This window comes from Dipteris shenzhenensis, chromosome 17 (genome assembly GCF_047967505.1).
Source record: "Dipteris shenzhenensis isolate YYH24624 ecotype China chromosome 17, Dip_SZ_1.0, whole genome shotgun sequence".
NCBI lineage: Eukaryota > Viridiplantae > Streptophyta > Polypodiopsida > Gleicheniales > Dipteridaceae > Dipteris > Dipteris shenzhenensis.
Window position 1 is genome coordinate 35887804 of NC_141612.1, and position 14282 is coordinate 35902085.

A 14282-nucleotide genomic window follows, 5' to 3' on the forward strand; every position below is an offset into this window, starting at 1 on the left:
CTTAGCAAAAAAATTTAAAAAAATAGCTAGTATTTGTTTTTACAATAAGAATATTTCTTCTATTTAAGAAAAGAGCATTATAAGTAATAAACGAAAAAGAATAATTATTCTTACTTGTTCTCGCTTACATGAAAATGCATCATGCATATCCAATGATATCATGGTATTATTATGATATCCAAACCATAGGTAAATAAGAAGATTCACCATTAGATGACACTACTCTCCTCTTACTGATAACTGCCCATCCTGGTACTATTATGATGCAACAGTTCGAGTCCCTCCAAAAGCTCTCTTCATTATCAACCTTCCATGTGTTCTCATGCGTGTGATCTTGTTTCAGCCATGCTAGCATGATTTGCTTCCTTTCATAATCAACTGCTCTTATCACAGCATGTAGGAATTGACTATTCAAATCACTAACATCAATGCGTGCTAGCACAACATCATCATGTTCCAACCAAGGAGGCACACAACCAACTTCACCTATTTTCAATAGCCGCGTTCTTTGAGCCAAGTCTTTTGTTTCATATGCAATAAGTTTTCTACTAATAGGCAAAGGCATAAACTTATGCAACAAAGAACTTATGGATCTTATACAATCCCAATTGTATGGAAGACGTTGAGCTTGTAATACACTCATTCCTGTTACTGGGTCTATCAATAAATGCTCCTTGTCATTTATCATTGTAATGCATTGCTTATAGTACTCTGCACTAAAAAAAACCATATACTCTACATCCCATTGTATAGAGAAGAACTCCCTAATGTGTGCCTTCCAATGACCTGCACTTTCCGTTGCATCGTTTCCATCCACTCTTACCACTACATCATCTCCAACCTTATAAATATCACCATTATAAAAGACCTTTTGATATATTGTGACATGACGTCCTTGAAGAAAACCTACTTCAGTACACCAAAGTTGTTCAAGATACTTTTGTTCTTCTTGAGAGAGCAATCGATGTACTCTTCTCTTCCTTGTTATTGGAATGCCTTTTAGTTTCATCATTTTGCAACAAGGAAGATTTCCATTATGCATGACAAGAACTCTCCAAAAATCCTTAGCTTTCATGATTGAAGAAACGTCTAAAAGTCCAAACTCATGTATTGAATGACATGATGGACTTTCTTGATTGGTTGTTTCATAACCATCAGGGAGATAAATAGATCCATGTATCTCCATTAACAACCTTTCATGTGGCATGAGACCATCCATTTCTACTTGCATGGTACTAAAAACCTTAGTAAAATGGGTTCTCATATAGAAGTGAGCATATGTTACTTCATTATTTCGATTATTGGTATTGACACCCACATAAGATGAAACCAGGCGTTCAAATAGATAGCACCAAAATACATCATGCATCCCATGTCTATAAACATCATCTAATATTTCCGCATTGCCTGTGCAACATGCTCTAATGGTGAAGAATTTGCTCCCAATGACTCTTCTTTTTTTACTCTCCAAGCAAGGAGTAAAGCACGTACTGTTTTCATAGTTTCCTTTCACCAACCATTGTCACGGCTATAATTATAGAAACTATGTGCAATATCAATCAACAAAATACCCAAGTCATGTAAGTGCTTCGGAATACCTTCTATTTTGTTTAAGATATATGGTAGGCACCATTGCATAAACTTTTGGTTCTCCTCAGCCTTAAAGCTTTCATGATGCTTACTTGGAACATGTGGCCATCGCCCATACCGAATAGATGAAGGCGCAATCTTACTTACTACCTCAACACAAGAGTCTATCGCTCTTTTGGTCTCATTGGTTGATGCTCTCATGAGTGAAGTGATATATTTGCTAAAAACATTCAAGGAAAAAACATGCATTGCATCATATACTAAGTCCAATGATAAATTAAAACCATAGAGATCATATAACCTCCATAGTATGGACTCTCCAGATAATCCAGCAGTCTTTAGTATTCCTTCTCGTTCTACTTGTGTGAAGGCTTTTCTTGATTGTGACAAGGCCTCGACCATTTCAGTCAAAGAGCGTTTGGGAGGTGGGTATCTAGCTTGAAACTTGTTACCATCATACACATATCTCCCTTGAAATGAAGGATTAGTAACATCTAGAGTGGCTTGAGTTTTATCCCTTCGACAAAATGATTGTCCACCATCTTTGAATAAACCTATCTTGCACCGGGCTGGATGATCTCCAGTGACCATCATCAACATTGCACGAAGATTGCATAGTTTAGTCTTACCAAAGGAAACATCAAATATTTGTTCCACGGGATAGTTGTAAAACACATCAATCCCCTTGATGAAAAGTTGTTCTAGTTCATCAATAAGAGGCCGCAAGAATGTGCTAAAGGTATCACTTGAGTTTTGAATTATTTTCTTGCAACTAAATGGTATAAACAATACTGGTAGAACTCCAATTATGGAGCTCTTTCCACCATTTAAAACCATAATTTCAACAGCACCACAATCCTTTTGGGTGGTTCGAGAAGCTTGAAAACCATCCCAATGGAGAAGAAGTGCAAAGTTTCGAGGATCACCCTGTGATTAAAATACTTGTTAGTATAATATCTTTTAATACATATGACAAAGAGAGCACAGTTATAAACCAAAGAGAAGAAGTTATATTCGTTTTATAAAGAAATGTATACCTTGCATGATTTCTTTTTGCACTTGTTGAAAAAGCGGCACTGCTTACATACAAGCTCGTACTCTTGTGTCCCTTCATTCCATCCTCTTTTTAAAACCTCTGAGAAACATGATGTTGGATATGTGGTATACACTTTGTTGCATTTGGGGTTTCCACAAACCATTGGCAGCTCATATTCAGCATTCGGATTCCAAAAGTCTTGCACCTCACGACATTTTGATCCGTCCCAAAATTCACATATACTATCTGGTTGTGCATTTATTTCCTCTCCCAACCACCTTTCCTTTCTACGCCACATATTTAGTAAATCATGACAATTTGTTTTACTCTTGACTAGGAGCTCTAGTTGCTTACCGATAGGCAAGTAGTCAAATGCTAGCATCTCCTTCCTTCGCTTATTACATTTTTTACACTTCTTACAACATGTAAAACAATCACGTTTAAAGATTCTCCTTGCATTCTCGTGACAAGAACATAGTATTGCATTTCCAGCATACACATCCTCTTCACTAGGTTGAAGAAGCTCAATATCATGTCGATTATCATCTGGACCGATACATAGTCTGTAGCGTTGAGATTGAATCATACCAAGTCCATTGAACATAGAGTTTAGTTGCTCCCAACAAGCAGGGACTCTTATTCCATCAAGGGTGCCATCCCATGATTTTGGTAGTTGTACCAAGAGTTTACTCAAGCTTGGTTTCTTGCATTTTCCACTTCTACCTACTCTTCTTCCACCCATGTCTCCAAACAAGAGCTCAAGCATTTTATCTTGGGCCTTGATTGGTATTTGATGCTCATCCCATAAAGCTTGGAACTCAATTATCTTCTCTAGTATTTGATTATTTGATTGCATAGCGAGGGTCCTTGCAATTCATCAACACTAGCAAAGACTATAGGGGGGTCAATCGGCTCATCATTGAGGTCATGCAATTCATTTTCATTAGGCTCATCATGAAGATCTTGTGATACATTTTCATTTGTATCACCTTGTTCGAGGAACCCCAAGTGCGTACCCAAGCCTTCGTATCTATGCCTCAATTTTTGGTGTAAAACATAAGTTGACGGAGCCACATGTCGTCCACCCTGACAATATGCGAGACAACTACAAAAAACCCTTCGTCGTTCCATCACCCTAGAAGACGTATTCATCTCCCTTGCTTGTTTTACATGAGATGGCATCCGCTCTTCACTCTCAATTTGAACTTCTCTTTGCTGAATCGGATGCACATTTCCAGACAAGTCATGGTTGCAATGCTCATAGTAGGTGCTTCTACTAATAAGCTGCCACCCTTGAGGGGTATGGGCACACCTATAGTTGCAAGTACACCTTCTCAAATTGCTTGAGGAACTTGCCATCTGAAACTCAATCAAAGGATGTAACACCATTAGAGGATGAAACACCATGACATATAAAGTACATGACATTGAAGAATAGAGCATGGATATGTAAGCATTGAAGCATAGAGTAGAAGTGCATGAGCCATGCAAGCATCTATAACCTATTAACAACCGACAACTCTTGCTTATGTGGCACAAGGTATATGATGGAGCTAACTTAGATAGAGTAGAGACCAAGATATATAACTTAGCTAACATACATAGGGCTAACATACGGATGAAACACCATTAGAGGAAGAAACACAGCTAACACATAGATAATGTGTTTAGACATGATACAATATGTAAGACATAATACAAGCATAAAGCAAATCCTAAACCCCACTTGCATTTGACCTACATAGCAAAAACTTATAGATAAGTAACATAGCATGGCATAATATAACACAAGTATATAAGCGTAATATAAGAACACAATTATAACATAATCATAGCATAATGCGAAGAACTTGAGAATAGTACATCATAGCATAATATAAGAACCAACTCATACTCCCTAATTTGTTTCTTTCTTCAAGAAGGTAACAAAAAAATACAAGATCTATACATATTTATTTTAGAGATAATCAAGAAACAAATTAAATCTTTACAAGATAATCAAGAAATAAATTAAATCTACATTGCAACGCAAGTAAGGAGATAAAGCATTTGTCCAACCTGGAGGATTAATAGATCAAACGAGATAGAGTGGTCCTCGTAGCGCAACCACTAATCAATAGAATGAGGATATACCCTGCAATACAAGCACAAAAGAATGAGGATATACCACTAATCAATAGAATGAGGATATACCACTAATCAATAGAATGAGACCCTTTGCAATGGGCATATACCTGTTCAATAAAAAGCCCACAGTTGGGCACTAAAGAAACACCTTTTTGTATTTTATTTTCTGTCAGCCTGGGGCAGCACAAGAGGTAAAATGCCAGCAGCTCCAGGCGGGGTGTTCCACCATGCCGGTTCCCTCCCACTCTCTGTCTCTCTGTCTTTCCGTCTTACGTCAGTGGCTTCCTTTCTATTCTGCTGCGTCTCCTACATATTCCCTGCCTACGAGCTTGAAAAGCTTCGCAACAAGTGGTGAAGATCGAACTACAAAGGAAACCTCCGTGATGCTTCAGATTTTTGCAGGAAAGGAAGCGTGGAGGGGCGGTTTGCGAGGATTTTCAAAGAGGGGAAGGAAGGAGGATACCTTGGTGGCGAGCTGCTTACGGGGAGCCTTTCCTCCTGTAGATTTACGAGCGGTCTGCTTGGTACAAGCCATGGCAGAAGCAACAACAAGCAGTAAAGTACGATGGTTATGAACTTCAAAATTCAATCAACAGAAAGGCTCTGGCATGATAGAGTCCACAGTCTAGTGTGTAGCTCAAGGTAAGCCGATTCTGCAGAAGGAAAGCTGAAGACGAAGATGCGTACCGTGGTGTGCGTAGGAGTAAGCGAGGCGCCAGGAGTAGATATGGTCGCCAGGTTGCAGAGATTCAACGGTTAAGCGGTTGGACAGGAGACCCATGGCACTCTTCACTCTCTCCCAGGTACAAGTAAGTCTTTTGGCTGGGCTTCTGATCATGGGTCATCCAAGAAGCCTTCGATATGGGCTCAGATTGTTTACTAAACCTGTATTTGAAAAGGCTGAACTCGTATCTTCTCCACGTCTCTAGTTAGTTTGAGGCTTTAGCTTACAAGAATTGAAGGACATGAGGGTTGCAGGAGAGTGCACCAGATCAGGGAGCAAGGGGAAGGCAGGGAGGATCGAGTGAAGAGTAGGAAGTTGCACGGGAGAGCAAAGACCAAAGACTAGAGGATGAGAGAGACGTTGGGCGGGAGTTTTGCCGCCACCCAATTTTGTTACTATTGTTAGTAGACACCAATTAATATTGCTACTATGATCACCAACCCCTAACATGGAGGTGAAAGAGAGCACTCGTGTGAAGACAACTTGTCACCTATCATTTTCTTCTTTTAACAATAAAGAAATACTCCTTTACGAGTAAAGATGCTTCAAGGATACAAAATATAATAGGATTATTTGTATTACAAGGATCTCCTATGCATTTTAAAACATATGATAGTTTGATTGTAGGGCATCCATGCTATATGAAAGCCTACACATTCATACAAAGTGTTTGTTTTAGCTTAAACTCAAAACAGGTGTATTAGGCCATGTATACCAATGCCTAGTATGCTACGGATACAAGTTTAAAACAGTGAAAACGTATGGAAAAGGTTGGGGATATTCTAAACCATGTGTCTAAAAGAGCCCAAATGTGTGTTTTAGATCCCAAAAGAACGATGTAATCAATTGGGCACTGGCCTCTATCAGATCATTCAAGGCATTGTTTGCATGCTACATTCTAATATTTGAAATAATGTGTTGAAGCAAGTGGATAATTATGGTGTGAGCATCCGATCACAAATCATCTTGACTAGGAAGTTGGTCTCATGAGGGTTTTAATTTTCGAGAATCTCTCTCTCTCAAGAAGATGTAAATGTTCGAGAACCTCTATCATAAGAAAATGGATTTCCCCTTGCATCTTCATGTGCCATTTAGTAATATGGATGGCGTCAAAACATATGTGATGGTATTTCCTGTGGGACATCTATATTTTAGATGGTGTGTGCATTACCTTCAAAACATATGGATGGCAGAGGGGATTGACTAATTGCAAGAGGGGCATTTCTTCGTCACTCTGTCACTTTGATTGTAAAAGGTATCTCTATTTGAAGTAAGAACTAGAAACACTTTTCATGCTAGAACTAAGCCCTACACCACACTGAGCTTCCTTCAATGAGAGAGGAAGAGTCCTATAGAATTAACAACTGAGCATCCAATCATAGATCATCTTGAATAGGGAGTTGGTCTCATGAAGGTGTAAATGTTTGAGAACCTCTATCATAAGAAAATGGATTGCCCCTTACATCTTCATGTTCCCTATAGTAATATGGATGGCATCAAAGCATATAAAAAAGAATAAACATAAGAAGATGGATAACCCCTTGCATCTTCAAGTGCCCTATAGTAATATGGATGGCATCAAAACATATAACTAATTGCACACCATGCTACATGGCAATGCAATGGTATTTCCAATAAATCATCTATATTTCAGATGGTTTGGACACTACCTTCGAGATAACCATTTCCTTTCATGACTAACCGACAACCCAAGACCATTTGCATCCTTTCTAGTTGCTTGCATGGATTATCCATCAACCTTATCTCCACCCCTCTTGACCCCCGCCCCTCCTCTCGCTCTCTCCCTCTCATAAAGGTGTAAATGTTTGAGATCTTCTATCTTTGTAAGGTATAGTCTAGAATGATTGTTTTGTTATACTCAAACTATGTTTTTCCTTTAAAAATGGATACTCCTTTATTTGCTCCAACCCTTTTCTTAAAACCTTCGGTGGTAGCTAGCTAAAATATTCATGCTTACATGCAAAATGGTTCCTACTATGGCCCAAATGGACAAATAACATGCTAGCTATGGCATGGGTGGCTTCCAAATCTCTCTTACATCCAAAATGATGATGGATTTACCCCTTGCATCTTCATGTGGCCAATAGTACTAGGAATGGTATCAAAACATATAACTAATTGCACAACATGCTACATGTCAATGCAATTAGTTATATGAACTTCCCAACCAAACATACAATGTCTGATGAACTTCATACTTGTCAAGATCATCGAAAACACTTGCCTTAAGACCCTTTCAAGTTTGGTACAAATCGGATGTGACCTTCCCGACCAGACATACAATGTCTGATGAACTTCATACTTGTCAAGATCATCGAAAACACTTGCCTTAAGACCCTTGTCAAGTTTGGTACAAATCGGATAAAGTCGCATATGAATGTCCTTGACTTACGTATATTTTTCCTTCATGTGCATACCATGCACATGGAGTCAAGTTTTGTACCCATCGGACAAGTTCACATATCAATGTCATAGGCCAATCCGTATTTTTCCTCCACGAATGTACTATGTGCATGAAATTTGGGACATTTGACCTTACTGACTAGACATACGATTTTGGATGAACTTCATACTTGAAAATATCAAGGAAACCGATTGCCTTAAGACCCCTATCATTTTTGGTACCCATCGGACAAGTTCACATACTAATATCCTTGGCCGATCCATATTTTTCCTACACGTACGTACCATGCACATAGAAATTTGGGCATTTGACCTTACCGATCGGACATACACTATCAGATGAACTTCATACTTTGCAAGATCATCGAAACCACTTGCCTTAAGACCCCTGTCAATTTTGGTACCCATTGGAAAAGTTCACATACCAATGTCCTTGGCCCATCCGTAATTTTCCTTCACATACGTATCATGCAAATGGAATTTGGACATTTGACCTTCTCCACCAGACATACAGTGTCGGATGCACTTCATACTTGGAAGGATCATGCAAACTACTTGCCTAAAGTCCCTTGTTAATTTTTGTACCAATCGGATAAGGTCACATACGAATGTCCTTGCTCACGTGCGTACCATGCACATGGAAATTTGGGCATTTGACCTTACCGACAAAACATACGGTGTCGGATGCACTTCATACTTGACCATATTATGGAAACCACTTGCCTTAAGATGCCCGTCAAGTTTGGCACCCATCGGACAAGTTCACATATCAATGTTGTAGGCCGATCCGTATTTTTCCTTCACGTACATACTATGCACATGGAATTTGGGGCATTTGACATTCCCGACTAGACATGTACGATGTCGGATGAACTTCATACTTGGCAAGATCATGGAAACCACTTGCCTTAAGACCCCAGTCATGTTTGGTACCCATTCGACAAGTTTACATACCAATGTCCTTGGCCATCCACATTTTTCTTCACGTACATACGATGCACATGGCAATTTGGGCATTTGACCTTCTCAACCGGACATACGGCATTGGATGCACTTCATACTTGTCAAGATCATGGAAACCACTTAACTTAAGACCCTTGTCAAGTTTGGTACAAATCAGACAAGTTCACATATCAATACCCTAGGCCGATCCATATTTTTCCTTCAGGTATGTACCATGCACATGGAATTTGGGGCATTTGACCTTCCCAATCGGACATACGATGTATACTATGAACATGGAATTTGGGACATTTGACCTTCCCGACTAGACATATGGTGCCGGATGAACTTCATACTTGGAAAGATCGTGGAAACCACTTGCCTTAAGACCCCTGTCATTTTTGGTACCCATCAAATAAGTTCACATACCAATGTCTTAGGCCGATCCGTATTTTTTCTTCACGTACGTACCATGCACATGGAAATTTGGGCATTTGACCTTCCCGACCAGACATAAGATTTTGGATGAACTTCATACTTGTCAAGATCATGGACACCACTTGCCTTAAGACCCTTGTCAAGTTTGGTACCAATCGGACAAGTTCACATATCAATGTCGTGGGCCAATTCGTATTTCTCCTTCACGTGCATACCATGCACATGGTATTTGGGGCATTTGACCTTCTCGACCGGACATACGATGTCGGATGCACTTCATACTTGGTAAGATCATGGAACCCACTTGTGATTAAATTGAGTGGATGTAGAGATTTGAATAGAATGAGTGGCTCCTCTTATTTGAAGGCATTCTGTTTTAGACTAATTTTTGTAGTTCCCTTGAATTTACATCAAATTATATACTATGGAATCCAATGTTAATATGATTTGGTTCAATAATGTTTGCATCACCTAATGTGGTTACATATTCTTATGTATAATTTCACTTTTGTTTTGCCATAACAATATACCATATATCGTATCCTAATGCTATTATTTCATTTTAATTATGGTGGCAACTCGTGGCTAATGTGACACCAAGCATGCTAATGATGTGGCATCAATGGGGATGATGATGTCTCATGCTCTAGCCTCATGTGACAGCATGAGGTGGCAGTGATAAGTGAGATGGCAAGGTGATGTGGCAGCATGAGGTGGTGGTGATGAGTTGGCAATGATGTGGTGGTGGTATGAGGTGGCACTTGAGTGATGATGTGGCACCTAGGGTGTCTTTGATGTGGCTTCATGAGGTGGCAGACGTGGTTGATGTGGCACCATGAGTGGGGGTGAGTGGGAGGTGGCATAGGGTGAGGTGGCAAGTCAAACATGGTCAAGATGGCTCACATGGCATGGTGATGAGGCAAAATTAATGAGTTGTTCAATCCACATGAGCAAGATGCCCACGCCCTAATGGCTACCACCACTAGGCTTGGTGATGCCACAAACCTACCCTTCCAAGCCTAATACCAAGCCTATCTAGCCTTGGTATTTGGCTAGGGTGCCACTTTTTTTCCAAAACATGGGGATTTCATCTAGGGAGGCCATAATTGATGCTTTCCTCACTCAAATTTGACCAAAATTTTATCCTCTTATTCATCACGTGGAGGACTACAAAATATGTGATTTTTGGCATGTTTACTTATGTGCACAAATTACTAAGATTAATTCTTATTTTCTTTACTACTCCTCTAACAAGTAAAAGTAAAAGTAAATCTGACATCTCACAAAATCTAACCGTTGGATTTGGGATTTGATGCTTGCGCCACATATCCTTATGTATGTACTAACCCTCTACCAAATTGGATTTGACCAATTTTTTGACAATACTCAAAAAATACAATGTGCACCAAAATGTGCCTTTTTTAGGTCTTTAAATTTTATAAATAATTAATAATAATTATATAATGCATTCAAATAATTACCAATAAATCAATTTAAGTTTCACACTATGTGAGGAGAATACATATTAAGTTTCACTATCATCTGATGCATAATGAGTGAGATATTAAGAAATTAATATGATGGTGTTTGTTTGTGACAAAGTGTGACGGCCCCTATGAACTTGCACTGCGCCACAATAAAATTATCATTGTGAATCTCCAATTTTCGATCAGACCATACCATTGTGTGCAAAAAACCATGTGTGATGTATTGACTAAATCCCTAGAGAAGTAGGTTAGATTTCCAAATTTGTGTGCAAAAAGGCCTGTTCCCCCCCCCCCCCCCCCCAAAGTTCGGGCACTGAACCAAAAGTGGACACCCTTGGCTTGCAACCACCCTATTAAACACATTGCTTTACAAAAATGATAGTTCTGACAAATGAAGCAACCATTTTAAAATATTATAGGATGTTCCATTAGCATTGAGGTAATTTCCATGATGCCAATAGCATGTTAAAAACCTCCAAGAATAAACCCAAAATTCCTAGATAGAGAGCTCTTGAACGCTTTTTGAAATTTCTTACATTGAATCCAAAATTTTTAGATTGAGAACAAAGACCATATAGATAATGTGATTCACAATATATTACAAGATTGATATAAAGCAAAAACATGAATTTAGTAGATATGAGTGGAACATTGGCTAATATACATGCGATTTCCAAGATTAAAAATTTTGGACTACATAGCAAAAGGATGTATTTGCTAAAGTCATAAAATTACTATATAGAAAAAAAAAAATCTCCTAGATGCAAAAGATTGCAAAAGGACTACTATATAGCAAAAAGAAATTTTCTTAGACCCTCTTCCAAAAGAAAAATTACTATATAGCAAAAAACATAATTTTCTAGGTGCAAAAGTTTGAAACTTGACCACTATATAGAAAAAAGAAGAATTTCCTAGATCTAAAAACTTGGAAGGGGATTGTTATATAGGAAAACTTAGAATTTCCTAGATTCGCAACAATTACTATGTAGAAAAACCATGGATTTTGCTAGTTAGACAAACAAGTTTCTATATAGAAGCCTTATGGTACGTAGGAAAATGAATTAGCTAGTTAGAGAGCCAAATTTTGCTATTTCTAAGTAGCAAATCACGCAAACTTTACTAGTTATAGTGTGCTTTCCTATATAGTAATAGGTTTAGAGTTCCTTGTGTACCTTTTTCAAGAAGCCCGTTTATAAGATTGTTGTAGTATGATATGCCAACCTGATTGACTTGACCTTTGCCCTCTGCGCCATTCACAGTGAAAATTGTCAAATTGACATTGATTTCACATGAACTTGTAAGTGCAACACATTTATATCTCGTTTGCTCCGTTGAAACCGTGATCTACTCTAGTTACATTTGAATTGGATCTCTCCAAAAGCCTCAGAGAAACACAAACAAAAAGAACGATTTTCGATTCACTTGTGGGAACGAGGACATTCTGAAGACACGTAGGAGAGATGTCGATGGACATTACAATGACTACGATCGTGACAATTTCGTGGACACCCTTGAAACGAACAGAAGGCAAGCTTCGCTTGAAAGTTGCTAAAAAGATATTACAAGCATGCGAAATGAAACTCCTAGAGCAGATCATAGAGAGACTCAAGTTATGTTGGACTTAGGCCCCATCAACGATTACCACCTGGAAAGATGCGTGACCAGGATATGGAGAATCTATACGCTTCCATTCCCATTTCGGACATTAGCGAGATATCCTCCTGTGCACGAAACGCAGGGCATCAAAAGGTAAATTTCCCATTCAGAGATCCGCATAAGAGAAAGATGCACGACCGGGTAGATTTCTGGACTTTCCCAGAATCAGTGTCAAACCTTGTAGCGATGATACTGATCCGTGGCAACGCTTCCGTTAGCGTTACCAACGACGTCACCTGTATCCGAAGCCATATCGACATTTCAAACACGAGAGTAATTGAGGGAACGTCACTGTGCGTGGTGTATCGCCGAAAGATACGAAGAATGGAACAGCGCTAGTAGGAGTGCATTCTGATAGCTTCCACGAGCAACCGACCTTTCTTGAGCGAAAATGTGTCCCAGATGCTGGGTCCTCGTCCGCCGGTGCGCGCAGCCCCTTCATACTGGACATAAAAATAGCAGACAAAGAACCCAACTCGATGTTAATCTATGTTGAAACAACATCCGCTATCTCGGTCGCTTGCTGGCTAGTTCGATCTGTCTCTACGGATCATCTCATATAACGCTGCAAATGAAGCTATTGTTGGGACAGATAACTGCGAGGGCGGAGCAGTGGAGCAAACCTGATACGCAGAAGATGAAGTGCCGAAGACGAAGCCATCAGGGAATAGACGTCTGCTCAAATGAGTGGCGATGGGCTGAGCGAGCTGAAGCTGCAATGCAATGAGAGAGAGACTGAGTAAAAGGGACCTCAAGGCGAATTCTGAAGCCATTGTAATTTGGTATTAGGAGTCCATGTCCATTGATGCTTGACTTCTTCTAGACCTACTTCAAATATAATAATAAAGGCCTTCTTGGCTTCTTCGCCCACATTGAAACGTGGGAAACTATTCTCTCGAGGCCCCTTGGCTGAGAGAGAGAGGTCGCAGATTTCAAGGAAAAGAAATAGCAAGTGGAGAGTTGGACCAATCATAAGACTTAAGAAACAAAAATTTTGATTTTCGTTTCTTAGAGAAGTAAACCTCCACTTAGACCTACCTAGGGAGCAGGCTTATAATGGTATCATTTTTAAAAAATAATAATGGTGTCAGTAACTTCAATGTGTTATTTATCCCATTAGTTAATGTCAAGCATTGTCCAACCAAGGCCCCTACTGTCTTGGAAGGATTGTCCCCATTGTTTAAAATAGTAATAAGAATAATAAATAATAAATTAAGGAACTACTTTGCCTACAATAAAAACAAGGTCTATCGGCCTGCTTTCAATGAAGCTTTTAATTAAAGGAAGAGTAGATGGGTAGCATGAAGACTAAGCTAACACACATTTTAAAGTTGTTTCAAATACTAATGACTGCCTAGCTTGACCAAATATAAACTAATAAGGTGGACGAACCAAACCGGCCTGCTTATAGTTGATGTAAGGTTAATTTGTTTTCGTGATAATTCATTTTTTGGTTCCCTTATCTATGCATTTATCTATACTATCTATTATGGAGGGAGAGACCGAACCTTGGAGCCACGTGTCGGGAGCTGGGAGAGCGAACCTTGGAGCCACGTGTCGACCTCGGAGGGAGCTGGGAGCGTTAATGTTTTGGAGCCGTCGGAGCCGTCACGCCATGAATTGTCTTGAACCGCCGTCTGCTGCAGCCTCCATCGCGCGAGCCTCCATCGCCTCCCACCGTTGCTTCTCCAGCGGCTCGACAGCTTGCTCGCCACCTCCTCTCCAGCGGCTCGATAGTTTCGATCGCCACCTTCTACTATACCTTCCATTTCGATCGCCACCTCCGCCATTTCGATCGCCACCTTCCGTTTCGATCGCCACCTCCAGCAGCTCCATTTCGATCGCCACCTTCCATTTC

General features: G+C 39.6%; 1 protein-coding gene across 1 annotated transcript in view; it reads right to left on the reverse strand.

Moving 5' to 3' along the window:
• LOC147892047 (beta-glucosidase 13-like) overlaps positions 1 to 14214 on the reverse strand; it is a 35766-nt gene extending 21552 nt beyond the window's left edge. The window contains 6 exon segments of the mRNA XM_087388560.1: positions 11941 to 12012; positions 12414 to 12489; positions 12602 to 12660; positions 12801 to 12867; positions 13048 to 13187; positions 13968 to 14214. Of these exon segments, the coding sequence (XP_087244686.1) occupies positions 11941 to 12012; positions 12414 to 12489; positions 12602 to 12660; positions 12801 to 12867; positions 13048 to 13187; positions 13968 to 14214 (661 nt within the window).
• Between the last annotated feature and the right edge of the window lie 68 nt (positions 14215 to 14282).